Source organism: Meleagris gallopavo, chromosome 26 (genome assembly GCF_905368555.1).
Source record: "Meleagris gallopavo chromosome 26, MGAL_WU_HG_1.1, whole genome shotgun sequence".
NCBI lineage: Eukaryota > Metazoa > Chordata > Aves > Galliformes > Phasianidae > Meleagris > Meleagris gallopavo.
In genome coordinates, this window is record NC_139429.1 from 336,619 (window position 1) to 360,706 (window position 24,088).

Sequence of the window (24,088 nt, forward strand, 5' to 3'; positions counted from 1 at the left end):
CCAGGCTGGCAGGGCTGCTGGATTCCTGGGGAGGCACTTCAGGATGAAAGGATGCTTTTAGAGCAGCTCTCTGACAGCCGTCCTGCAGTGCCCAGCAGTGGGGACGCTCAGCAGGGTTCCTGGAGCTGATCCCAGCAGAGGATTTCCTCTGTCCTTGTCCCTTCCCAAGGATCCCATCCCCGGATGGGGTTTCTGCTGTGTTTCTGCTCTGGGGCTCCAGGTGCCGCTCAGCTCCTGCGGCTCCAGCTGTGCCCTGCAGCCAGGCAGCTCCTTGGCCTGCTTGTTTGCCGGGCTCACTTTAACCCACGGGGTCGGGATGTTCATTTTTGCGGGGTTTTTTAATGGTTCTTTTTAAGGATTAATGCTTTTATCCCAGGGCATGGGATGAGGAGGAGGAAGAGAAGAAGTGTGTGTTGGGGGCACTGGGCTCCTTATGGAGCAGTGCCGTCAGCATGTCATCCCCTTCCACAGTGATGGCCCTAATATCGCAATTAATTATTAAACCCCTAATAACTAACAAATAATCAGTGATAAAGTCTGACTGGACGGGAGGGGATTGGACCCCGGGAGGCGGGGCCAAGACGCCCCGCCCCACAATCCCCGCCCCCACCTGCGGGGCGGTGCCCACCTGAGCTCCGCCCCCCCTCCCCGACGCCCCCCCCCCGTCCCGGCACCTGCTGCGCTCCGGGATGGTTGCGCTGCCGCCGGGCGCGCTGCTGCTGGGCGCGCTGCTGGGTGAGCGCCGGGGGTGCGTGCGAACCGCGACCGGGGAGCGGCTGGGGGGGGCGAGGGGCGCTGAGGGCCGGGGGGAGCGGGCGGGGAGCGGGAGGGGGCGGCCCTGATGTCGCGATGCCGCCCGTCGGGCGCTCTGGGAGGTGGGCGCTCGGGGTCCGGGGGTCCCGCGGCCCCGCGCCCCGCACCGCCCCGTGGAGCCGAACCCCGCAGCGCGGGCGCGCTGTGCTGTGCTCCCACCGGGGGCATTTCCCCGCCGATAATTCCCCCTCCCGCTCGGCATCGAGCGGAAAAAATCGATGTATTTTTTTCCCGTCATCAAACCTGCCGCCCCCCCGTGTGTGTGCCGCTGCCCCCGGGCCGCTCCGCCGTGCCCCGCTCCGTCCCTGGGCTTTTTCCCTTTTTTTGCCCTATTCCTGAGGGTCGAAGGGGGAGGGCTGCAGGCGCCGGCGGTGCTGCGGAGGGACGCAGCCCTCCGAGTTTCCTTCGAGGAGGAGGAAACGGCCCCGAAGACAATGGGGACAATGGGTGGTGTTTCCTCCCCGGCGGGGCGCTCCCTGCCCCCGATGGAGCCACTTTGTAATTGCGCTACTCCGGTTTTATTATCATTATTAAAGAGCGTTAATTAAAGGGTGGTGGGATGAGGCGCTGCTCTGCTGGGGGGGATGCGTGCGGGTTCCCCTGCTGTGGGGATGCGGTGCTGCAGGAAGGACCCAACTCACCCTCAGAGTGCAGAAATACGGAGAAAAGGCGCTTAAGGCCCAAATTGGTGTTTTTGGGCGCCCACACAGAGTGACAGAATCAAACATCCCTTGGCACCTGATGGGGTCTGCGTGGGGTCACGGCAGAACAAACGATGAGGGAAAGACGGGAAGGGGGAAAGGAGAGTGGGGTGATGCCGAATGCCCACTGCTGTCGGTGTCCCCACGCCGGCGCTGAGCCGCAGGGGTTAAGCTGCCCGTCCGTGTCTATCTATAGCAAAGTCGCATTTTTTTCCTGATTTTGGCTCTCCAGAGGATACGGCGCTTTCTGCCCCTGGGTCGTGAGAACGGCCGCCGTGTCCGTTCCCAACGGGTGCAGCACAGCCCCTATCTGCCCAGCTATAAATAGTGCAGGGCTGGGGGGACCATCGGGGCCGGGTGGGTGCAGCGCTTCCTCGTGGGTCCTTTGACCTTTCTCGAGGCTCTCGGGGGCCGCTGTCCATCCACATTCCCTCTCTGGCACCGTTTCCGCTCCGGAGGAGCGCGTTCAATCTGAGCCGTCATCTCTCGGTTTAATTTCTGTCTCGGTTTCACATGGCCAAATCGCCTTAATCCTATAGAGCGAGGGCATCGGATGCAATCCGCCTTCAGCTCATTAATTCCTGGTGGTCAGTGGCTTATAGGGCCCGCCTGGGGGCTGTGGTTCTGGGGAGGATGCTTTTGGCACGAGGATGGTTTTGGTGTGTTTGGACGGGAGAGGTGGCATTTGGGGCTGAAATAGTGGGATTTACCAATGGGACACGGGGTGCCCCTCTGGGGTCACGGTGCTCCATGCAGGTGCAGCAGTTTGCTGTAGAGCACTGCTGGAGGTGTGTGGGGATTTAAAGGCTTTTTCCAAAGGAAAAAAACCCGGCAGATGGGCTCAGGCAGAGGAGCCCTCCCTGGGCAGGTGCTTAGCTCAGGGCGGTTGGATGAAATCGGCGTTTTTCATCCCAAACAAACAGCAGCCGGGTGGCCCCCAGGGAGGGCAGTGCATGAAGGGCCTATTCCCCCCCCGCCGTTATGCATATGCACGCCCCAAGCAGCTTAATTTTTTCGATCTGGTTAAAGCATTAGGGGATTTGCAGTGGTGAGGTGGCTAAATCTGGAGCTGATGCCAACGGCAGTGCTGCACACCGAAGGGTTCGGGGCTGCTCCCCGGGCACTGCGTCCCCACCAGAGCCCAGGCAGCAGCACTTTGGAGGGCGATTCCTCCTGCAGTGAGGGGCTGCAAGGCACCTCCCCAAGAAAAAGAGTGATTTTGGATGCCAGGGTCCTCCAGCGAGGCAGTGCTCACACTTTGAGGACACCCCACCGTGCTGGGTGTGGGGATGGAGCCACGGTCTTTTATGTGTCTCTGAGATTTATGACTGGGCTGCGCTGTGGGCTCAGTGCTGTTGGGCTGTCAGTAGGTTTCAGAGTTAACGCACACTCCTAACAGCAAACAGAGCCGTGGTGAGCAGTGTGGGTCTGCCGTGATTTAAGCATTTCCACAATGATGAGTGCTAAATTTCAGTGGGGAGGGATGGAGCTGCTCTAAGAATACATCCACTGAGTTTCAATGCATGAGGAAAACAGTCCAGGCCGGGCAAACTGGGACAGCTGGAGGCTGATCCTGGGGCTTGCTGGTGGAAAACAGCCCGATGACACAGGCACTTGGTGCAGAACTGTTTGCTCATGGCCGTGGTATCCTGTGAGTAATGATGGATGTATTTGTTGCTATCTCCGATCTCTGAAGGATCTCAGGGCTTTATCTTGAGGCCAGCTCAGTAGGGGTTGGTGCCAAGAGCATTCTGCCCCAGGGCTTTGTATCGCTGGTGCTGCTCAGTCCCGCTTCACCTTAACTTTGCCCATCATGTGTTGTTTTCGCTGTACTTTATGCAGGCAGATGCTGCTGGGTGAAAATACGGCGTTTCCGTGGGTGGAGGAGTGCAGTAATGGACCCCCAAAAAATTTTTGCTCCCAGCACGCACAGCTCTGGGGATGGCACGATCCCATCTCCCACATCAAACCCAAACTGCCACACAACTCAGCCCATCTGCGCTGTCCTCTGTGCCGTTAGGGATCTGTCCTCAGCGCTGTTCTTTCAAAGTATTCTTTTATTTCTTTTTCGCCGTGCCCTTTGCATCCCCGCGATCTGCGCTGCCGCCTCCGGCGCCGTTCTTCCCCCTGGGTAGGACTTAAGGTTTTATGCGCTTAGGTCGGGTTTAGCTATTTCAGGCATTGAGGTGTCTGCCCTCGCCCGGCCCCGCCGTCCCCGCCGCTCCTTGGCCGGAACCGCCCGAGGAGGCCGGGGGGGTCGCGCGTTATCGGCCGGCGCAGCGCTTCCTGCGCGGGGCTGCGGGCGCCGATAGCGTGCGGGGGGAAGAGCGGATGCGCGGAGGAGGCTAAAAATACCCCCGGGAGTCGTGCTGTCATCTTCCCGCCCTGGAAAGATCCCGGAGCAGTGTCTGTGTGTGGGGAAGGGGCGGAGGGGGCAATGATTTGGGGGCTGTGCCTGACGGCGCTTTACTCCGCGAGTTAACCCAGGCGGGCGGTGCCCCGATGCCCAAATCTTTCCGCTTGCTCCCTTTCTTCTTTTTGCTGCAAAACAAGTTTTGCTCCAAATCGCAGCGGGGACGGAGCGCAGCCCGCCGTGTTCTCGAGAGCATCCCTGGGGAGAGGACGTGGGACGTGGGGCGGCGGGGCTCAGCGTTCCTCAGCCCCAGATGCAGACCCGTTCCGGGTGCCCGACCTCGCCTGAGCAGATTATTTTCCAGCTGATCCTTTTCAGAGCAAAGCAGGGAAATAATCCCCCCCCGCAGCCGGGCAACCCCTCCCTGACCCGCTCCGGTCCCCCCTCCCGGCTGCGTTTTAGGGGGTGGGTGCTGGGAGGGAACTTTGCGGGGGCTTTGTCACCGTCAGCTTCAGTTAATCCCCATTTAGTACCTGCGGGGGGACGGGGTGGGGGGTGTGAAATGCTGGGGGTGTGAAGCGATGCGGGGTGCTGCGTCGGGCTGGGTGTTGCCTGGGTGCCCCCATAAGAGATCAGATGGGGATTGCATGTGTAGCTCCATCCCAGTGCTGTGCAGCGCCGTGCTGAGCCTTTTTGGGGTGCAGGGGTCCAATCCCAACCCCCAGGGGGGTGGGGGCTTCCCGTGTTGTTGGTGGGGAAGCGGCTGTGGGAGGAAGGCTTTGTCCTGCATCCGGAGAGCCCTTCCCGTCGTGGAGAAGGAGGAAAGATTTCCTCCCAGCACGGCCTCCGGGCAATAACGGGACTTTTCCTTGCATTGGAACAGGGAGTTGGTCTAACAATTAGTGGGGGCTTTGTTTTGTTTTGTTTTCTTTGTTTTCTGTTTTATTTTGTTTTTGTACAACTGGCACCCGGGGCTGAGCCGTGTCCCGTTTTCCTGCGGGGCAGGTGTCTGCTCAGCTGTGCTGGAGGTGCACGTGGGAACGGGCTCTGTCTACTCAGTGGAAGGGGAGGGAGCCGTGCTGCCCGCCTGGTACACCAGCAGCTCGCAGAAGAAGCCCTACATCAGCTGGATACTGAAAAAGGCAGATGCTGAACACTTCCAGGTGATGGGGATGGAGTGGGGGCAAGCAGGAATGCTGCCCGTGGTGGTGAGGTGCCCGTGATGAGGGGATTCTCATGGTACCCATGGTGAGGGGACGTCCATGATGGGGAGATGCTTACTGTCGCCCATGTTGGTGAGGGAACCACGATGGGGAGGAGGTGCTCACGGTGCCCATGATGAGAAGGTACCCACAGTGGGGAGATGCCTGTGATGCCCATGACAGGAGGATGTTTGAGATGCCCATGGAAGGGAGGTCTCTGTGATGAGGGGATGCTCGTGGTCCCCATGATTGGGAGATTATGAGGAGGTGCTCATGGTGCCCATGATGGAGAGCTGCCCACAATGGAGAGGTGCCCATGGTTTAATGCTGTGGATGCTCAGAGTATGAGTGAGAATGGAGGAGGCTCATGCAGCCACTGCTGCTGCCCAAGATAGGATCTAGGGGGAATTCCCTTCCTGCAGTGCCATCCAGATTTGTACGAGCAGATGTTTTCTCCGTGCAGATCCTGACATACCTGGACGGGGAGGTGAAAGTGGAGGAGACGGAGCTGAAGCCCCGTGTGGGGTTCCTGCACCCCGTCCTCACCCACAACATCTCACTTTTCATCAATGCCACACGGGAGCAAGACTCAGGCCAGTACATCTGCTCCGTCAATGTGGTGGATGACATCATCAGCCCGATCAGGAGCATGGCCATAATCAACCTCACGGTGCTGGGTAAGGACCCGCAGGGTGCTCTGCGTCCCCCGGTGCCCCTCGTGCTGGGACTGATGCTGATCCGGTGCCCGCAGTGCCGCCAGCCCCCCCAGCCTGCAGGCTGAAGGGCAGCCCCACGGTGGGAGCCAACGTGACGCTGAGCTGCGCCTCCCAGAGGGGCAAACCCTCCCCCCTGTACAAGTGGCAGCGCCAGGAGCCCACCAAGCAGGTCTTCTTTCCCCCCGCTCAGGGTAAGGGGGGCTGAGGGGGTGGGAAAACCCTGGGAAGGTTTGGTGGGGGGAGAGCTGGTGGGGTTGGATTTGTCCCCTTGGTTCTGCCTGCCCCCAGCTCTGCTGAGCTTCCCCTTAACTCTGCCCGCTCTCTTCCTTGTGCAAGGGGACAGGCAAAAGTCCCCATAGCTCTGCCCACTGCCGGAACGTTGGGTGAGCATCCCCTCAACTCTGCTCCTTACCAACCTCGCCCTGGGGCGACGCAGGGGACCATCCCTGTAGGTCCTCCCGCTCCCATCCCCGCTGTACTGGCAGGTGTGCGGTGGGGTGGGCAGGTGATCACAGAACAGCACCTCAATTTCCGCCCCGCAGACCGAGCCCGGGGAACCCTGAAGCTGACGAACCTCTCACTGGACATGTCGGGCCTCTATGAGTGCGAGGCGGAGAACCGCGTGGGTTCAGCCAAGTGCAGCATCATCCTGGAGGTGCAATCCAGTGAGTGTGTGTCTGCGGGGCTGGGGACAGGGGCTCGGTCCCCATGGAGGGACAGGCGAGAGGCAAACATCTCCCCCACCCGTCTGTCCTGCAGCCAGCGAGGGGGCCATCATCGCGGGCGCTGTGCTGGGCTCTGTGGGCGCTTTGGCCACCGTCGCCTTCTTCACCCAACGGGTGCTCGGCTACCGGAGGAAGAAACGCGACGGGCAGGAGGAAGCGGCCAACGAGATCAAGTGAGGGCAGCCCCCGGGGCTCAGCGTTAACGGGAGGAGGTTTTGCACCTCAGTGTGGCCATCATTAGGCTTCAGAGTTAACACGGGTCTTTCCCACCGTTTTTCCCCCTCCCTTTGGGTGAATTCCCTTTTACCCCCACGCAGAGGGGCTCCTGCAGCTCAGCAGCACTGGGGAGCATCATCCGATAGTGGGGGGGAGGGAATAGCTGCACTTCCAGCAACCTGTGCCACCTTTCCCTTCTCCACAGGGAAGATGCCGTGGCCCCCAAAACCCCCACGTGGACGCGGACCCGCCCTGCAGACACCATCTCCAAGACCAGCACTTTGTCCTCCATCGTGGGTTCCCGGGACAGACCCTACGGAGCCTCCCCCCCCTCCTACACCGCCTCGGTCCTCACTGCTGCTGGCAGCTACCAGGGACCCCCCCGGGCCGGGCCGCATCCCCCTGCCACCAACGGGGCCCCCTGGCACCCCCCGCAGCCCGCTGCCCCCCAGGGTGGGCTGCCCCCCTCCAGCCTGGTGCGGGCCGGAGCCGTCCCCGTCATGGTGCCCGCCCAGAGCCGGGCCGGCTCCTTGGTGTGACCCCCCAGAAATCGGCTGTTCCCCTCGGCTCCCCGCCCTGCCCACTTTTGGGGCTTTTTTACCCCTTTTTCCATTTTTTCTTCATTTTTTTGTAAAGACGCCTGGAGCAGCCGGACTTGTCCTGCGGTGTTTAATGGGGCGGGAGGTGCCCCGCTCTGCCCTGGGGGGCCGCGTCTCCCCGCCGATGCCGGCGCCCCGAACCAGCCCCGCTCCGAGGGGGGTCCACTTTTTTTATGTATCGATGGAAATTTTTCATAAAAGAGCATTAAAAGTGTTGGGGAAAGGGTTGGAGGTAGCGATGGGGGGGGGGAGGGAGAAATTTTTTTTAGGTTGTTTTTTTTCTTGATTAAAATTGCTTTTGGGTGACTTTGTGAGGGTGCGGCGGGTTGGTGGCCCTGTGTCCCTCAGGGTGACGTCACGTGGCTGTGTGACGTCGCACGGGGAACCTTCAGGGTGCCCCATCACGCCCCCCATCGCGATGTGCCAGCGCTGTGCCTGGTGGCACGGGGTCGCAGTGTGCCCCCGGGGGGCTGCCTCGTGCTGTACGACCTGGGCTGGCTGTCCCAGGTCCCTCGGTGATGTCACACCCTCTCAGATGATGTCACACCGGCCGCCACGCGCCCATCAGTGATGTCACAGCAGCACCAGCTCCCACCAGTGCCATCACACCGTGCCACACACGTGGTGTGACATCACGACAGCCCCCCGTGTCCAGCAGCGATGTCACACGTGGCATTGTACAGATGTGTGACATCACACTGGGCATGGCTGCAATCGGTGACACCAGGCCGTCCACCTGCACGTCACAGCTCTCACCCCCACTGAGCGACGCTGCGATGTCCCCTCGGAGCCAAGGACAGCGCGGCCGCTGGCAGGGACCTTTATTGGGGCTGGGGTGGGTGAGGGGGGGAACGCATGCTGGGCTGGTATGGGGAGAAGCAGGGGCTCCTCGGCGGCGGGGGGGCTCGGCAGGGGGAGTCCGGCAGGGCCTGCAAGCAAGGAGAAAGCAGAGCTGTCAGTGGTGCACACGGGGCTGCCTGTACCCTGCACCCAGCTGCTGCAGCCTGCGCCTTTTTCATGCTTGCCTGCACTCTGTCCCTGCACCTCACATCTTGTGCCTTGCACCCTGGTCCCGCACTCTGCTTTTGCAGCCTGCGCCTTCTCCATGCCCTGCCTGCACCCAGCCCTGCAATTTCTGTGACTCCCTCCACTCCACCCCTTGCCCCCTGCCTGCCCCCTCCCTGTCCATGCAGCTGAGGCACCACAAGCCCTTGGGGTTGGAGGGCTCAGACCCCCACCCTGGACATTCCAGGATCAAAGGACTTTGGTGGGAAGCAAAACCCAGCACAGCTTGGCTGGAGCCCACACAAAGATCAGCCCCCGCATGGATCACCCAGCGAGGCAGCCCTGATGGCCCTAACGAGTTCCACAGCCCCTGCAACTTGTAGCTGTATCTCTGCATCATCCTCACTGAATTTTCACTGCAGCCCCATCATATCCTCAATCCATTCCCTCTACATTCTTTTAGAATCCTTATTGCAGCCCTACTTCAGCCCCACGCACGTCTATTTCAACCCACTGCACCTCACTGCAAGCCCCCTGCATCGCAAGTCCATCCCCACTACGCCCTCATTGAATTCCACATTCATCACTACCACAGTCCCACTGCATCCTCAGTGAAACACAACTGCGTCCCTCCTAAAGCGCCGCTGTCTCCCTACAGCATCCCCACTTCACCTGCATGGCATCTCGGTTGCATTCCATTCATCCCCGTTCCACCCCTGCTGCATCCCAGTTGCATCTCCAACGTTTTCCTGGTGCACTCCCAGTTCAATCCCCAGTGCATCCCTAGTCCAATCCCCCCCATCCCAGCTGTGCTCCCAAGTGTGGTCCCATTCCATTTCCATTCCATTCCAGCCACACCCCAAGTTGCATTCCCAGTGCATCCCCCTTCCATCCCAGGTTGTAACCCCACTGCATCCCCTCTTCCAGCCCCTCCACCTCCCACCTGCAGCCGCACTGCCTCCCTCACCCCCATCCCTGCGTGGAGCCGGGGGGCAGCGGGACAGCACAGCTGCTGACCCCAGGGCCGTGGGGCCATTCCCTGCTCCCCACGCACCCCCGGCACCCCCAGCCCCACAGCCCGGCGCCGTGGGCGCTTTTAAATTTCCCTTTTCCTGCCAGGAGACTGTGACACAGGCTTTTAAAAATAGCATGTGCTGAGGCGAGGCGTTTGGGGTGGTGTTGCTAAGGGAGAAATTCAATTCAAATCTAGGGCTTCGCCTTCCCCGCCGTTCCTATGCTAACTACTACGGTGCGCCCGCAGAATTAGGGCAGGCAGCACCGCCGAGCTCCTGCAAGGAGAGCTCCATCGCAGCATCCCAGCGGGACGGATGGAAGGAAGGAGGCTCGGAGCTGGAGAAGCAGGGTTTGGGGTGGGGATGGGGGCTGCAGTACCTAGTCGCCGTTGCGGAGGTCTCCGCCGCGGGTGCTGTTGGCGCACTCGGCGTCCTTGGCTTTCCGCTCCATCTCCCCCCCCTTGATCTTCTTGCGGGTCATGTGCCCGCGGAAGCTGGCCTGGATCTTGGCCGCCGCCGCGTTGGCGTCGGGGTCGTCCAGGGGGATGTCCATGATGTCCTCATCCAGCTTCGTGCAGGCGCCCTCCTGCCGGCAGCGAGCGGCCGTTATGGGGGCAGTTCGGGGCCTGGGGTCGGGGCGCGTGCGGGTGACGGTGCGTGGTTGCGGGGTGGGAAAGGTGCCATCATCCCACAAAGCACAGAAAAGCAATGGAGAAACTGGGGAGATGTGGGGGAAGCGACCGCATCGACACCCTGCTGGAAACGCGCACCCCCTGCACCGCATCCTGACCCCACAGCATCTCCCCAGGGCGGCGCGTGGAGCTGGGGGCGATAACTCACGCTGTCACCTCTGAGGAGTGAAAAGGAGTGAAAAACAGGGGAAAAATCACCCACCGTCCAAACAGGACCAGTGACATCCCACTGCCACTGCATCACTGCGTCACCCTGCCCTGAGCTCCTAAGGACTTTTGGGAGAGTTCCGGGGGTTCTTCAGGAGCAAAGGGACGGCGGCCACAGCACATTCACCAACGGGAGAAAGCGGCTGGGGTGGTCAGTGCAGGAGCAGGGGACACCGCAGTCATCGTGCCCTGTGCTGCTGGGGAGGGGGCACGCGGTGTCACTGCAAAGTGCTGCTGTGGCAGTGGGGAGGGCGTCAGCAGCTTAAGTGACAGAGCTGGGGGGAAATGAGATCGTCGGGATGGAAATGTTACAGCCAGAGGGGAAATCCTATAGCCGGGGAAGGAATTTTATACGCAGTGGGGAAACCCTATATCCACAGGGGAAATTCTATATCCGCAGGGACAATTTGTATATCCACGGGGAAATCCTGTCCCCAGGGATCGCTTTGCCACCCTGCAGGCAGACAGCAGTGTTGTGATGCCGGCGGAGCAAGAGGGCTAAAAAATGGGGAGAAGGAGGGAAAAAATGGGGAAATAGGGAGAAAAAGGGAGAAAGGGGAAAGCCGTGTGCTCTTCTGGCAGATGACCGTGACCCGGCCGGGGGATGCAGCGCTGCTCACCAGGGGTGCAGCAGTCACCTCTTTCCGAAGCAGCAAGCAGCCGCTTCGCCCCTCGCCTGCAGGAAACCTTCGCTCCTCCTGGGGAGCCGCTCTGGGGAGATAAGGCTGAATGAGAGCAGAACGAGGTGTCTGCGTTCTGGGCTTGGGGAAAGGGGCTGCTGCCCACTCTGCCCTGGTGGAATGCTGTGAGACCCGGCGGCAGGAAGGGTTGGGGTCCCTGAGCACCCCGTGAGCAGCGGCGTTTTGGGGTGCCACGCACAGGGGTGCAGCACCCACGCTCCTGCAACAGCACAACGCGCAGCCCCGCAGGAAAGCAAAAAAGCAAACCACCACCACCACCAAAAAGCAAAATAATAAACACACTAATTAAAAACAATCAGAAAGCAGCAGGGTACGTACGTTGCAGCAGTCCATGGCGGTGCGGGGCTCTCGGCGCAGGTGGCAACTTGAGCGGAGCCGCTTGCCTACGTAATGCGCTTCCTCGGGGCGCCGCTCAGCCCACCTCCCCGCCAGCACTGCTGCTCCTGCCAGGATCGGGATTCAGCTTTTCAATTTTTTTTTCCCCTTCTCTCTCTCTTTTTTTTTTTTTGCCTCCTCCAATTTCTCTCCCAGCGACTCCCCTCGCCTCCGACTCCCTCCTAACGCTTAAAGGAGCCGGCAGCCCATGCCAGGGCTTCATGCAATATAAATCCCGCAGCACGGAAGATGCTATCAAATATTTAATGGGATGGGGTGCTGGGCACTGTGCCCATAGCCCAGATCAGGGTGGGGGGGGCTGCGTTTTATTCCCAGCAGAGCTGATTTCACTGTGGACATGGGTGCCGGGGTGCACCAGGGTCACACACACCTGCAGCAAGTGGGTTGACGTGATCTTTTCAGGGTGAATTTTTTGGGGGTGCTGACATGACTTTTGGGGGTGATGTGACTTTCCAGGTGTGATGCTGGGTCCTCAGGCCAGGGGCTTCACCCCCAGCTGTGTTTTTGCAGGCGCAGAGGGAAACCTTCCCACACCAGCTCTGACCTACTTAGCGCTGGGCCCTGAAGGAGGGCACGGATGATGATGGTGAGGAGGGCTGCTCACGGTGGTCACCCTCACAGCAGCATCACTCTCCCCATTTGGGGGTGTTTTCTAGAAAAACGTTCAACCCAATACATCTCTGGGGGTGTCGTGCCAATCCCCTGGGCCACGCTGTCACCGGGGGCCATGGGGACCCCCAGAGCAGCTCAGGGGGTGCAGCCACAGCCCCCCGCATCGCCCACCTCACACGCCTCTAATCCGGGTTTGGGGTTGCTAAGCAACCACACAACTCGCCTGTGGGCTCCGCACAGGAATGCTGGCTCTGGCCAGCCCCCAAAACACGCTGCGGCCCCCCAGAGCCCGGTGGGGATGGGTGCCCCCAGGCAGGCTGCCTGCAGGGCTGGCCTCGCCACCCACCCGGGGCTTTTGTTGCAGCAACCTTCCCACTGCCGTCAGCTGGCGTCATTGGTGCCCCTGTCACCGTCAGGGTGGTCAGCACCTCTGTCCTGTTGTCATCACCGTCCCTGTTCCTGTCACTGTCACAGTTCCCACTGTTGTTGCTGACCCATCACCACCCCCACCACAATCCTCATCTCCACCGTTGTCCCTGTCCCCATCCCTGTTCCCATCTCAGTACTGCTGCCCATTTCACCATTCCTGTCCCCATCCCCTTCATCACTCTCATTTTTGTTCCCATCTCAACCTCAGCATCATCATCATCTGCCTCCATCACCATCCTTGCTCCATTACTGCTCCTGTCTGTCATCCTCTCTGTCCCCGTCCCCATCCCCGTCCCCATTCCCATGCCTGTTCCTATCATCATCTCTGTTCCTATTCCCAACACTCTTTATCCCTGTCCCCATCCTCTCCCATCATACTTGTCTGTCCCCCTCCCTATCCCTGTCCTCTTCCCCATCCCTGCACCCCTCACTGTCCCTCCTCCTTATCTCCATATCCATTCCCTTCCCCACCCCTTGTCACCATCTCTGCTCCCTTTCCCATCACTGCCCCTGTTCTCTCCCTATCTGTCCCTGTCCCCATCTCTATATTTCCATCCTGCCCTAAGAGGAGTTGTGGGGTTATCCACAGCCGCCTCCAGGCACAAGCACTCGCAGAGGCACGTAGGTTGCAGGGCTGAGCATCCCTCGAATCCCCACGAGCTGCTCACCCCTGCTCTCCCAAGCGGAACCAGTTTCAAGTCCCTGCAAATGCCACCTTTTCCCACCAGCGTGGGGAAAAAATAGCTGCGCTCTCAGCACCGATCTGCTCCAGCTTCCAGACAAAGGCTGCACCGCTCAGCCGGTGTTTTCAGATGGGAAACCAATCCCCTTCTCTTTTTAGAGCCTCCGGATTGATCGCTGGCTCCTGGCAAGGCGAGAGGAGGCATTTCTGGGGAGCAAAGAAGAGCCAAGGCGATGGGTGCATCGAGGGGATGGCTCCAGGAAAAATCCGTGCTAATGGGAAACTTCAAAAACTGCTGTGCAAAAAAGCTCATCCCACTACCTGCCAAACCTGTAAAATCCCCCCGTGTAAGGGATCTGGGGAGTGTTTTAGCCCTGGACTCTCAGAACCAGCTCCATCCGCAGCTCCCCAGTCCTGGCAGAGTCGCTGATCGCCACGAATCCTGCAGGCTGCGGAGGAGGGATGCAAAATGCCAGAACATTTCTAATCATTAGCAGCATTTTGAGCCCGTGCCAGCATCTGCCTTCTTCTCCCCGTGCTGTTGCTCACAGTGAGGGCACCCCAAAACCCCATCCGCCCTGAGCAATGCTTTCCAGGCATTCAGAAACCCCTTAGCATCACCCCAGGATGCAGAATAACACATAACCCATGGGATGGAAATGGGTGACAAGCCCCAGCTTGGGGACGCGCCGGCACAACGCGGTGTTGGCACAGAACCCTTTGGGGAGCGGGGCTGGCAGCCGGCGCGGCGGCGCAGGGTCAGGGCGCAGCGGCTGGCACCAGCCCTGCATGGGGTCCCCGCCAGCTGTCCCCATCCCTCCTTCCTGTTTTTCTCAGCCTGCATATGGCAGCTCCCGACGCCAGCGCTGCAAGGCAGCACGGATTCCCTCCGAGGTGAGCGTGGGGGGACTGCAGATCCCTCCAAACTGAGCGGCCTTCCATCGCCCATCGCCCATTTTTCACCCCTCTGTCCTTTTCTCAGGGCTTTGATTTTGCCTGGATTTCACCATCGCCTCCCAAACGCAGCCGGGTGGACCCACACAGACCCCCAAATTGCTGCAGAGATACAGACGCATCTCAGCCTTGGTGGGGGGTAGCGGCAGAGGAGCAGTGTCACATCCCTCCTTCTCACAGGGACAATATTAAATTTTGACAACCTCCGGGGATGCAGGGGCCTAAATATAGAGCATTAAATGCCATCTCGAGGCGCACGCCTTTACAGAGCTTTTCTCCCCTCTCTCATGTGCTGGAAGGGCACGGCTGCTCACATGGAGCTTTTAGGGGAGAAACCTCAGGTGAGAGCTGCTAATAGCAGCAGGGACCTGGGGAGAGCGTTACTGGAGGCATTTTATTAAGTTCTCATTATGCAAGCGCCTCGGCGGCAGCGCGAGAGATGATTTTCCGCCCTGCGAGTCCGCCTGGGAGGGAAATGTAGGTTTTTCAATCGCGGCTCCTCATTCTGGGTCAGGACGTTTCCAAACGGGGACGAGGCGCCCGCTCAGGCTGCGTCCCGGCGGAGCCGTCCCGGTTACGGGGTGTCCCAGGGGCCCGAGGCCGGGCAGGGCGGCTCCGAGAAGGCTCTGCGCAGCCCCCTGCGTGTGCAGAAGCCCCGGAACGCAGCCTGGATTTTCGTAGCAGCTTCTTGAGAGGTCAGGAAACGGGCGGTCAGGTCTTCATCACGAGGACTGCGCTGCGCAGGGCAGGAGACGGCTTAACAGCCCGGGCTCCGCGGCCGGGCACCGAGCGACCCGGAGAGCCGCAGGGAGCCGCGGGGCTGAGGAGCTCAGCTGGGGGCTGAGGAGCTCAGCTGGGGGCTGGAACGGCTCCGCCGGGCACAGCACGGAGCGGCTCACCTGGCGCTCCATCACCGCCCCGCTGCTCCGCGGCGCCTCGGCCTCCTCGTCCTCTCCAACAGCCCCGTCCTCGGCCCTTCGGGCAGCGGAGCTCTCTGGGAAGGAAGCGCAGCCTGAGCCCCGCGGGCAGGGCGGCCCGACGCCCCGGGCTGGGCGCAATGGGGCACGCGGCGGGCAGGGCCGGGCGCGGGGCTCACTCACGCTCCCTCTCAGCCAGCAGCGCCTGGAAGTATCGGGCGATGAAGCCCAGCACGTCGTCGGGCTGAGCCCTCAGCACCTCCCGCGCCATCCCCTGCAGCAGCTCCTCGAAGCCGCCGGGCAGCCGCGGGGCGCTGCGGGGGTCGAGAAACGACATGGCGGCCACGGCGAGCGGAGAGAGCGGGACTCGAACCCGCGGCCCGACCGCCGGGAGGAGCTCCTGCGGGAGCGCCAGGGGGCGCTGCCCGCACCCGTCGGCGCCCGCGCCGAGCCGCCCGAAGGGTTGGGGGGGGAAGGGGTGTGTAAGCAGAAGGGGTCGCGTGCCGGTGGGGGGGCGAGCAGCAGGCCCGGCCCCGCCCTCAGCCCCCGCCCGGCCTCACTGCGATCCTCGTCCCCCGCCCCGGTCCTACCAGACCGCCCCGCTCAGAGCTGTGCGGCGGCCCGGGGTCACCCGGCAACGGAAGAGCGGCGCGACGCCGGTCACGGCCACGCCCCCAACAGCCACGCCCCCGCCCAACGGCCACGCCCCCCGCCCCGCTCCCGGCGCCGTCGGTTCCCGCGCCCCGCACTCTAAAATTAGCCGGGTACTTCGCAGTGTCAGCCCCCGAGCTGCTCCTGCACGCCCGTTCCCCCGCCCCGCTCCTGCTCCGACCCGTATTTGCCTCCGAGAGTTTCTTCTCACCTTCCCCCCCTGCTGTTGCTGCTCCTCCACGGGGAAACCTGGGCTCCTTCCTTCCCCCACCTTTGGTCCCCCATTGCCCGCTCCTGCTGTAACACAGGACGAGCTCCGAGGACAGGAGCGCTGCCCAGCAACACTCTCACTAAGACAGCACAGTGCCTGTACTGAAAGGCAGTATCTTCACTTTTTTTTTTTTCTTCCACGAAAGGAGGGAACGACCCCAGCACATAAGAAAAGGGAGCCCCAAACACAGAGAGACAAAGGCGAGCTCAGCCTGCCCCACTACAGCCAGCACCACACCTGTAACAAAATCAAAGTTTAATGACAACAACCAGCATTGCTGCTGTGGAAAAGATGGAGCTGGATCCCAGCAGAGACGCTGTGGCAAGGCTCAGGAGTCATGGGCATCTTCATCCTTGGCTTCCGCTCCAGGCTTCATATCTGGATGGGGTTGGAGGAAGAAGACATCATTATCTGGGCCTTTGAACCACCTCAACCCAGCATCCTGGGCTTTTCTCAGTCAACTTGCCCCAGAGCTGGTTGTGCTAGCCCTGCAGTTGCCATGCCAACAAGGATGCTAAATACAGCTCAATCTTTCTTTCTTTCCATATTTATTCATCTTAAAACCACAGACCGCAGGCTGCATGTTCAGGGCCAGGAAAGAAGTGCAGACATTCTGGCTCCCACCCTGCCAGGGATGAGCTGTCTTGCAGAGCCCAGAAACCACAGTGAGCAGCTTGAGAAGACAGCAAAGAAGGTGCCCTCAGCTCCCCAAAAATCCAAGCATGTGAGAGAGGAAGCGTTGGTGTCTTGGGAGCCTGCCCACCACCCCACTGTCACAGTAACAACAGAACATCACACCAGCACCCCAAAATTTAGTTTGCCCCCACCCATCAGTAGGCTGGGTTGTTGTCTTCTCCAAAAATGAGGACAGCCCCCAGCCCCCCAATTAGCCCAGAGTTTGGGTTTAAGCCTCCAGCTCTGCAGTCTTCTCAGCAAAACTGTTCCTATAGCAACTCCTGCCCACGCATGGGCTCGTGGCTGCATCACGGCCCTGGCTGCCAGAACCAGTCCCTGGTCATAAAAAGGGAAGATGGAACCATCAGCCCCCTCAGCGACCCTCTGCAGCACCTCCGTCCAGAAAGCTTAAAGGTCTTGGCAACAGGCTAAGGGCCAGAGCAGACAGATTCTGCGTCACCCCCAAGGTGGAATGCAACAATGCGGGTGCTGAGAAGACAGCAAATAGGTCACCTCTACCCCAGAAACACCAAGGAACCTACCGATGGCCTCGCCATTGCCCAGGGGCATACAAGCCTGGTGTTTGGGCTTGGTGGCCTCCAGCCCAGCCAGCAGTGTCATGAAGTCAACAACGGTGTCGATGTCCTGCTTCTCAGCACTGGCCTCCCGCAAGGCACTGACGGCATTGAGGCGGCTGAAGGACGTCAGCTCGGAGATGTTGGCCCGGAGGAAGAGGAGGATGACATTGAGGTCGTTGACGGGACAGGTAAGCATCTTGCGACTGAGAAGGTCAAAGGCAGGCAACATCTCATAGACGGAGAGCAGCCCTTTGTCCCACTGACAGAGCTGCAGGGCACTGTAGACGACGACAGGCATAAGGAGGACGTACACACCACCAACCGTGAGGCTGATGAGCTGGAAGACAGAGAAGAAGACCAGCTTGCAGGGTATGAGCGGGGGAACGTGAGGCTCATCCTGGAGCAGCCCTGTTTTGATGGAGCAGCTGAACTCATCCTGGAAGAAGATGTTGAGGTGGAGGAAGACCAGGTAGAGGCAAGTGGCAGCCAAGAACAAGAGCAGGAGGAGATTCCTCAGGAGGTAGATGATGACCAGGGAGTGGGAGTGCTGCTTGCGGGCAAGGTAGCGCTCCAGCAATGGGAACTCAAAGTACCTCTCCTGGCGAGCCCTGGAGAGAGAGGAGTGAGTTGGAGCCGCCCCACCGCTTCACCAAAGCCACGGTGAGTGAGGAGGTGACCCAAAGGCAGCGTGGAAGGGCTGACTGGATGCCTCCACCACGCTGTCTCACCTCTCGTACTCCTCCCAGAACTGCTCCGGATCATCGCTCGCCTGCTGGACCTTCCTCATGTGCTGCACCAGGCGCACGGAGCGGTTGTAGGACTTGTCCAGCTCATCGATGATGAAGAGGAGGTCAGAGTGGAGGGCGGGGGAGGCTGCGTAACGCCACAGCAGGTAGGGCAGATACATGAGCACTGCCACCACCAGCAGCGAGTACGGGAAGACCTGAGGGAGACCATCTCTAGGTTAGGGTTCCCCAGAGAGAGGGATTTTAGGGGGAGATGAGGTGCTCAGCTACTTTGCCCTTCAGGATCCGCCCCCACCAACACGGCAGCAGGACCTGGTAGCACCCAGTCACCGAGGTGGTGGCCCCGTGCCAGCCCACCAGTGTACCTTGAGAGCCCAAAGGGACTTGGTGACAGCACGTCCCTCAGCATCGAAGCCATGGTGGAGGAGTGAGTCCCAGCAAGCTGTGTCAGCATAGGCAGATTGCTTCCCCGTGAAGTTGGAGGGCGAGAAACAGCTGATCTGTGAACCTACAAGGAGGAGGGGAGCTGAGCAGGTAGGACAGGGCTCTCTGTAGCTATCTGTCCCTGTTGCAGTGTTTTCTGGCTGTCAGGGGCAAGGGCTTTACTATTTCTTGAACGCTTCCCTTTAAGCAGAGCCACAGGTTCACAGCAGGGAAATTTGAACCAGACACAAACCAGCACAAAACCAAACATTGCAGGGCCACATAAAAACAGTGGCCAAGTCCAGCTTTAGCTCAGTGTTGTGATGCACAAAACACTGTCAGTGAAGCTCTGTGCTGCTATCACCAGCCTGCTCTCATTATCCAAGCAAGCACCAAAACTTGGGACAGTAAAACCTCCAAAGAGTCCCAGGGAAGATCTCAACGCCCCACTGACACCTCCCAACAAAACAACCCTGCCTTTCTGATAGGAGCACTACAGGGTGCTGCGAGCAGAACAGCAGGAGCAGCAGGTGAGAGGGGGCATGGCTACACTCAGAGGGCTACCAGCAAGCAATTAAAAAAAAAAAATAAAATAAAATAAATCGATAAAAGCTATTACAACAAACAACAAAACCTTGTCAGGTTGATTAAAATCAATTAAAAAACAACCAGCAATCCCAAGATAGAAAATTTTAAACCTCTAAAGTGGGATTTCCAAGCTATAATGTCACGCCAGTGAAAAAACAGGCTTTTACAGTTCTCACCACCCCAAACCTGTCCCCACAACTCACCAGCAGAGAACTCCCGGGCGAAGGCCAGCGAGACGAGGAAGAGGGGCAGCCCCACTGCGATGAACTTCAGCACGCGGTCGCTCGGCAGCTCCAGCCGCAAGCCTTTGGCACGGGAGCTGCTGGGCTCTGGGAGGAGAGCATCTGAAAGCATGTACTCGGCAGCAGTGTGCGACAGGGACATTTTTCTCTCCGGGAGGGGCCGAGCCACGGGGAAACGGAGTCCAGTGCTGCTGCCTGGGGGTCCTGGTGCTGTCTGAGGTGCAACCAGCGTGGCGAGAGGCTTTGTATGGCTGGAAACATTGCATGCCAAGTGCTACCAGCCAGGCAGCTGTAAATGACAGCTTAGATAGTGCGTTAAATCAACTGATAATTACAGGGGAAGCCTTTCACTGGCAAGAATGCAAATAGCATGCCTCAAAATAGAAAAAAAAACCTCGCAGTCACAGCACCATGGCCAAGGCAGCATTCCTGCCCAGCCACCGTGGGTCCCAGCATGGACCAGATCCCCGTGGTTTTACTCCCCTCTGTCATAAGTAGATGTATTTCCAGCAACATGTTCGTGGGGCGTGGGGCTCCTGAACTATTTTTGCTTTCCATAACAAGTGAGGATGGGGCATCACCCTAACCCAAAGCCCTAGCCAGGTACAGAGTGGCCTCATAGGGTACAAAGAGCCCCCTTCCAGCACTCCTGTGCGTGCCAGGGCTGCTGGAGAAGGTCCTGCTGCTCAATTCCCAAAGCTTGGGGACAGGCCAAGTGGCACCAGGAGCTGAGAAGACATCAGTGATTGCACTGTTGAGATGCACACCAGCTGTGGCTCTCTGCGTACCAGCTTTGCAATCTCCCCTCACCCACCCTCTAATCTGGCTCCAGGGGAGCACAGTGGGGACAAAGCAGCAAGCTCCAGTGGGACAGGGATGCAAGTATTGGGATCTAGAAAAAAGCAGTATGGAAATCAGGAGTTGGTGAGATGGAACAGAGGACAGAAAAGCAATACGACTGCTGCCCAAGAAGCCAACAGCCAAAGCCAGGGGAGCTCTGGGTTGCTCAGCCAAGCTGAGGAGAGTCCCTGCCATGCTATGGCTCTGGGCAGCCTCTCAACACAGCCAGAACTCACAGTTGCTGCCAAATTTCACTTTTACTGTGTTGTTTTTGGTTGTTTTTTTTTTTCAGACAAAGGCAGTCTCCAAATTCGAGTGCCAGGATGTAAGACAGTACAGAAGGGCTGAGCCAAGAAAGCCCTGAACTGATTTGCATTACACTCAGAGGTGTTCAAACCTGCCCAGGCGCTGAGGTCCACCTGCCCTGACCACAGAGAGCCACACAACCTTCACCTTTGCAGAAGCTGGGTTCTTTATTGGACAGGGACAAGTTCAGAGCACAGAATGGTCAGTGCCCAGTTTCAACCCAGCCTCATCACTATAAACAAGAGTGCACCCACCACGTTTTCTGCTCCATATCAGGTATGGACTGTGGACAAGAAGTGCACAGAGGTTAAGCCAGCAACTCCATTACCCAGAAGGCAAGGTGTCTCCCAAGTAGCAGAACACAAACCTCATTACACCACTTGCTGTGAGTGAAACACCAGTGCAGCACAGCTGGATCCTGCACTATCATGTGCCAGAAGTATGGAGACGCAAAGGATCAGTCCTGCTGACAAGCCTCGTCCTATTCCTTAGCAATGTCCAGCTCCAGCTGCCTCAGCGTCCTGTGGAAGAAGCTGGGTGGCTCACATACAAGGTCTGTCTGCCTGCTCCCACTGGTGCCCAGAGGCAGGGAGAGGCGGTAAGCATGGAGATGCAGGGGGAGGTGGCGAGACTTGCTCTGCTGCAGTTTCAACCTCTTCAGAGTTATTTCAGGAAGCTTCTGCATTGAGGACAGAGTGGTGTGAGGACAGTCCTAACACCCCCTTCCACAACCCCACGTCAGCAGCCTGGTCTCAGAATCCCAGCATGTGCCACCAAGCAGCTGATGCCCTCTCTGCCCTGCTCCATGGCACTGTATCTGCCTTACCTGAGGTGCCAGCTTGCTCCAGTGTGAGTATTTATGATCCCCCAGGATGGGGCACCCCAATCCATAGGCCAGGTGAACCCGGAGCTGGTGCTTCACTCCTGAGATGAGGAAGGAGAAAAGGAAAAACGTCATATCTGTCACACTGGGCATCAGGTCCACGCTCGCTACCCACCCAAAGCACCCTCATGCTAGGTAACCTTGTGCTGAGAGCCCTGGCAGCGAAATAGCACTGGTTCCCAGAGCCTTGGCCATGTCCTACAGCTTGTTCCTCCCTCCAGGACTGCTCCTGGCTGTACAGAAGGCACAGCACAGGAACTCCTGGCTAAGTCTCACCTGTGATGGGCTGGAGCTCCAGCAGAGAGCAGGCAGACGAGGTAGCCAGAACGCGATACCGCGTCACAGCGTTTTCAGCATTGCGGTTCTTGCGGATTTTCAGCACCTTTCCATCCTCAGGAGACATGCGGTAGTTTGGGGCCAGAGTCATCTGAACCACAGCAAGAGGATGAGCCCAGGGGAAGAGGAAAACAGACCCAAACTGCAATTGAGAGGATACTTGCTCACCTTGTAATGAGGTTGGTGGCTCTGCACCTCCCTCTCCACCATGGGGATTTCCACGATGCCCTCAGCAGGGTCTGGGCTCCCCACACTAATTGCCCTGCAGAGGAAAAGCAGAGGTCTGCATGATGCTGCTACAGCCCTTTGCACATCCAGCAGGATAGAAACTCTCCCTTACCCCTCACTTTTCTCCCCAGGAGAGACCCCCATAACCGGGGACTCAAGCATTTATAGTCACACAGACAGTGGGATCGAGTGTACTCTCATCAAGTGTGTTGATGATGGCAAGCTGAGTGGTGCAGTTGGTTCAAGGTCAGGTTGGATGGGGCCTTAGGCAACCTGATCTGGTAGATGGCAACCCTGCCCATGATCTGTAATGTCCCTTCCAACCTAAACCATAAGATTCTATGATCAAACATCCATCACTTCCACAGAGTTCCACATCCCCATATCTGCACAGTGGTGACACTTTGCTGCTTGGCAAAGACACTTTTGGGGCCCTGGCCAGTCTGATCTAATGGTTGGCAACCCTGCTTAAGGCAGAGGAGTTGGAACTCAGTGATCCCGAGTCCCTTCCAACCTAAGCCCTTCTATGATTTTTCTTCCAAAACCTTTCCTACCAATATATCTTTTCCACCTGGCGAGTTTTGAAGAGGAGCCGGATCCTGTCTGCTACCTCCCTGCTCCGTGCCAACACCATCAAACCCGTTGTCTCCTTGTCCAGCCGATGACACAGGTGCAGTGGTTCAGCTTTCATGTTCATCAGCATCTTGGCCAAAATTGGCAGCACATCAGCAATACAGTTCTTGACCCCAGGGCCACCTGCAAAACCCAGACACACATTTACATCCCTTTCTAACTTTAATGCAATAGAAAGGGACACGGCAGGATTTCCCCACCCTTGCTATTAACAGTGATGAGTGAGAAGAGCAGCACTACACAACACTGCTTAAAAAATCAAAAACAAAAACACACCAACATGGAATCACTAAGATTGAAAAAAACTACTAAGATCACCTGATCCAACTATCAGCCCATCCCCATCATGCCCACTAAACCTCGTTCCCCAGTGCCACATCTACCTTTTTCTTTAGCACTTCCAGGGACGGTGACTCCACTACCTCCTGGGGCAGCCAGTTCCAATACCTCACTACTCCTTCTGAGAAGGAATTTTTTCTAATACCCAACTGAACCTCCTCAGCACAATGTAAAGCCATCACCTCTCATCTCATCACTGTTACCTGGGAGCAGAGGCTGACCTCTATCTCACTACAACCTCCTCTCAGTGAGAAGCAGAGAGCAGTAATGTCTCCCCTGAGCCTCCTCTAGACTAAACAATCTCAGTTCCCTCAGTCACTCCCTGTAAGATTTGCACTCCAGACCCTTCACAGCTCCACTGCCCTTCTCTGAACAAGCTCCAGAGCCTCCATGCCTTTGATGCAGCGAGGAGCCCAACACCAAACGCAGCACTCGAGGTGTAGCCGCACCAGCGCTGCGTGGAGAGGCACAATCACTGCTGCTGCTGGCTGCACATTTCTGATACAAGCCAGGATGCCATCGGCCTTCGTGGCCAGCTGGGCACATTGCTGGCTCACATTCATCTGGCTGTCAGCTACCGCTCCCAGAGCCTTTTCTTCCTTGCAGCTCTGCACTCCGCCCCACAGCCGCAGCGTTACAGGGCGTTGTTGTGAGCGGGCGCCCGGTCGCGTCGAAGCTCGTCCCACCGGCCCCAGCCCACCAGCACAGAACGAAGCGACGGGGAACCGGCGGCCCCTCACCGTGCACAGGCAGCCCGTAGGGCTTGTTGAGCACCACCAGCTCCTCGTTCTGGTACACGATTCGCTGCCGGAGCGCCTTGGCCAGCACGTTGTGGTGCACCCGCTGCAGCGCGGCCAGCTGCCGGGCCCGCCTCCGCGCCGGCTCCGCGGCCACCTGGAGGAACGAGAAGCGGATGGAGGCGACCGGATCCACGCCAGGAGCCAGCTCCCGGCCGCGCTTACCTCTCGCTGCTCCTCCTCCTTCTTCTTCTCCTCGCTCCGCTTCGCCCGCAGCCGCTCCGCCAGCTCCTGCGCCCGCACCGCCCCCGCCGCCGTCCGCCCCAAGGCCTCTCCCGGCAGCCGCCACAGCCGTCCACTGAGCGCCGCCATTTTGCCGGCCCTCTTCCGCTCCTCCCCTTCCGCCCGCAGGAAGGCGGGGCCTGAGCTCAGCGCCCAATGGGGAGGGCGGAGGGAGACGAGCGACAGCACCGCCCGCCTCTAGGGGAGGGCGAGGCAGTCCTTCAGCCCAGGCACCCAATGGGAGAGCAGAGAGAGACGAACAACAGCAGCGACCGCCTATAGGAAGCGGCGGTGCCCCGCCCCGCCCGGCAGTTTGAAGGAGAGCGGCGGTTGGGAACCGGTCACGGCCGCGGCGCGAGGAGGGAGCGGGTGAGCAGCTCCGGGGTACCGGCCGGGA

The 24,088-nt window shown here is 59.2% G+C and overlaps 4 protein-coding genes across 6 annotated transcripts; 1 reads left to right on the forward strand and 3 right to left on the reverse strand.

Moving 5' to 3' along the window:
- The first annotated feature begins 612 nt into the window (after positions 1-612).
- On the forward strand, positions 613-7,551 carry ESAM (endothelial cell adhesion molecule). The gene is made up of 7 exons (XM_085209346.1): positions 613-735; positions 4,873-5,030; positions 5,533-5,746; positions 5,821-5,976; positions 6,328-6,450; positions 6,545-6,683; positions 6,932-7,551. The coding sequence occupies exons 1-7, from the start codon at positions 690-692 to the stop codon at positions 7,263-7,265; spliced, it is 1,170 nt and encodes a 389-aa protein (XP_085065472.1). The 5' UTR covers positions 613-689; the 3' UTR covers positions 7,266-7,551.
- Positions 7,552-8,113: 562 nt separating this feature from the next.
- On the reverse strand, positions 8,114-15,517 carry NRGN (neurogranin). Its single transcript, XM_085209061.1, has 6 exons — positions 15,117-15,517; positions 14,916-15,010; positions 14,594-14,752; positions 11,262-11,402; positions 9,723-9,929; positions 8,114-8,254 (listed from the first exon to the last, which is right to left on the reverse strand). The coding sequence occupies exons 1-5, from the start codon at positions 15,268-15,270 to the stop codon at positions 9,723-9,725; spliced, it is 756 nt and encodes a 251-aa protein (XP_085065187.1). The 5' UTR covers positions 15,271-15,517; the 3' UTR covers positions 8,114-8,254.
- Positions 15,518-16,095: 578 nt separating this feature from the next.
- PANX3 (pannexin 3) lies at positions 16,096-20,243 on the reverse strand. 2 transcript variants are annotated; one of them, XM_019622942.2, is made up of 5 exons: positions 19,069-20,243; positions 18,220-18,362; positions 17,837-18,051; positions 17,073-17,716; positions 16,096-16,233 (listed from the first exon to the last, which is right to left on the reverse strand). In XM_019622942.2, exons 1-5 carry the CDS (start codon positions 19,247-19,249, stop codon positions 16,184-16,186), a joined length of 1,233 nt encoding a protein of 410 aa, XP_019478487.1. In that variant the 5' UTR covers positions 19,250-20,243; the 3' UTR covers positions 16,096-16,183. The 2 variants fall into 2 exon arrangements, with proteins under 2 accessions (XP_019478487.1, XP_085065363.1); XM_085209237.1 differs by lacking the exon at positions 16,096-16,233 and having other exon boundaries at positions 16,385-17,716.
- A 152-nt stretch (positions 20,244-20,395) lies between these two features.
- Positions 20,396-23,916, reverse strand: RPUSD4 (RNA pseudouridine synthase D4). 2 transcript variants are annotated; one of them, XR_014879687.1, is made up of 8 exons: positions 23,635-23,916; positions 23,413-23,566; positions 22,255-22,456; positions 21,641-21,734; positions 21,413-21,563; positions 21,080-21,177; positions 20,621-20,932; positions 20,396-20,536 (listed from the first exon to the last, which is right to left on the reverse strand). XR_014879687.1 is itself a non-coding variant. In XM_019622906.3 (7 exons), the coding sequence occupies exons 1-7, from the start codon at positions 23,779-23,781 to the stop codon at positions 20,735-20,737; spliced, it is 1,044 nt and encodes a 347-aa protein (XP_019478451.2). In that variant the 5' UTR covers positions 23,782-23,916; the 3' UTR covers positions 20,396-20,734. The 2 variants fall into 2 exon arrangements, 1 of the variants encoding a protein (XP_019478451.2); XM_019622906.3 differs by having other exon boundaries at positions 20,396-20,932.
- Positions 23,917-24,088: the final 172 nt, after the last annotated feature.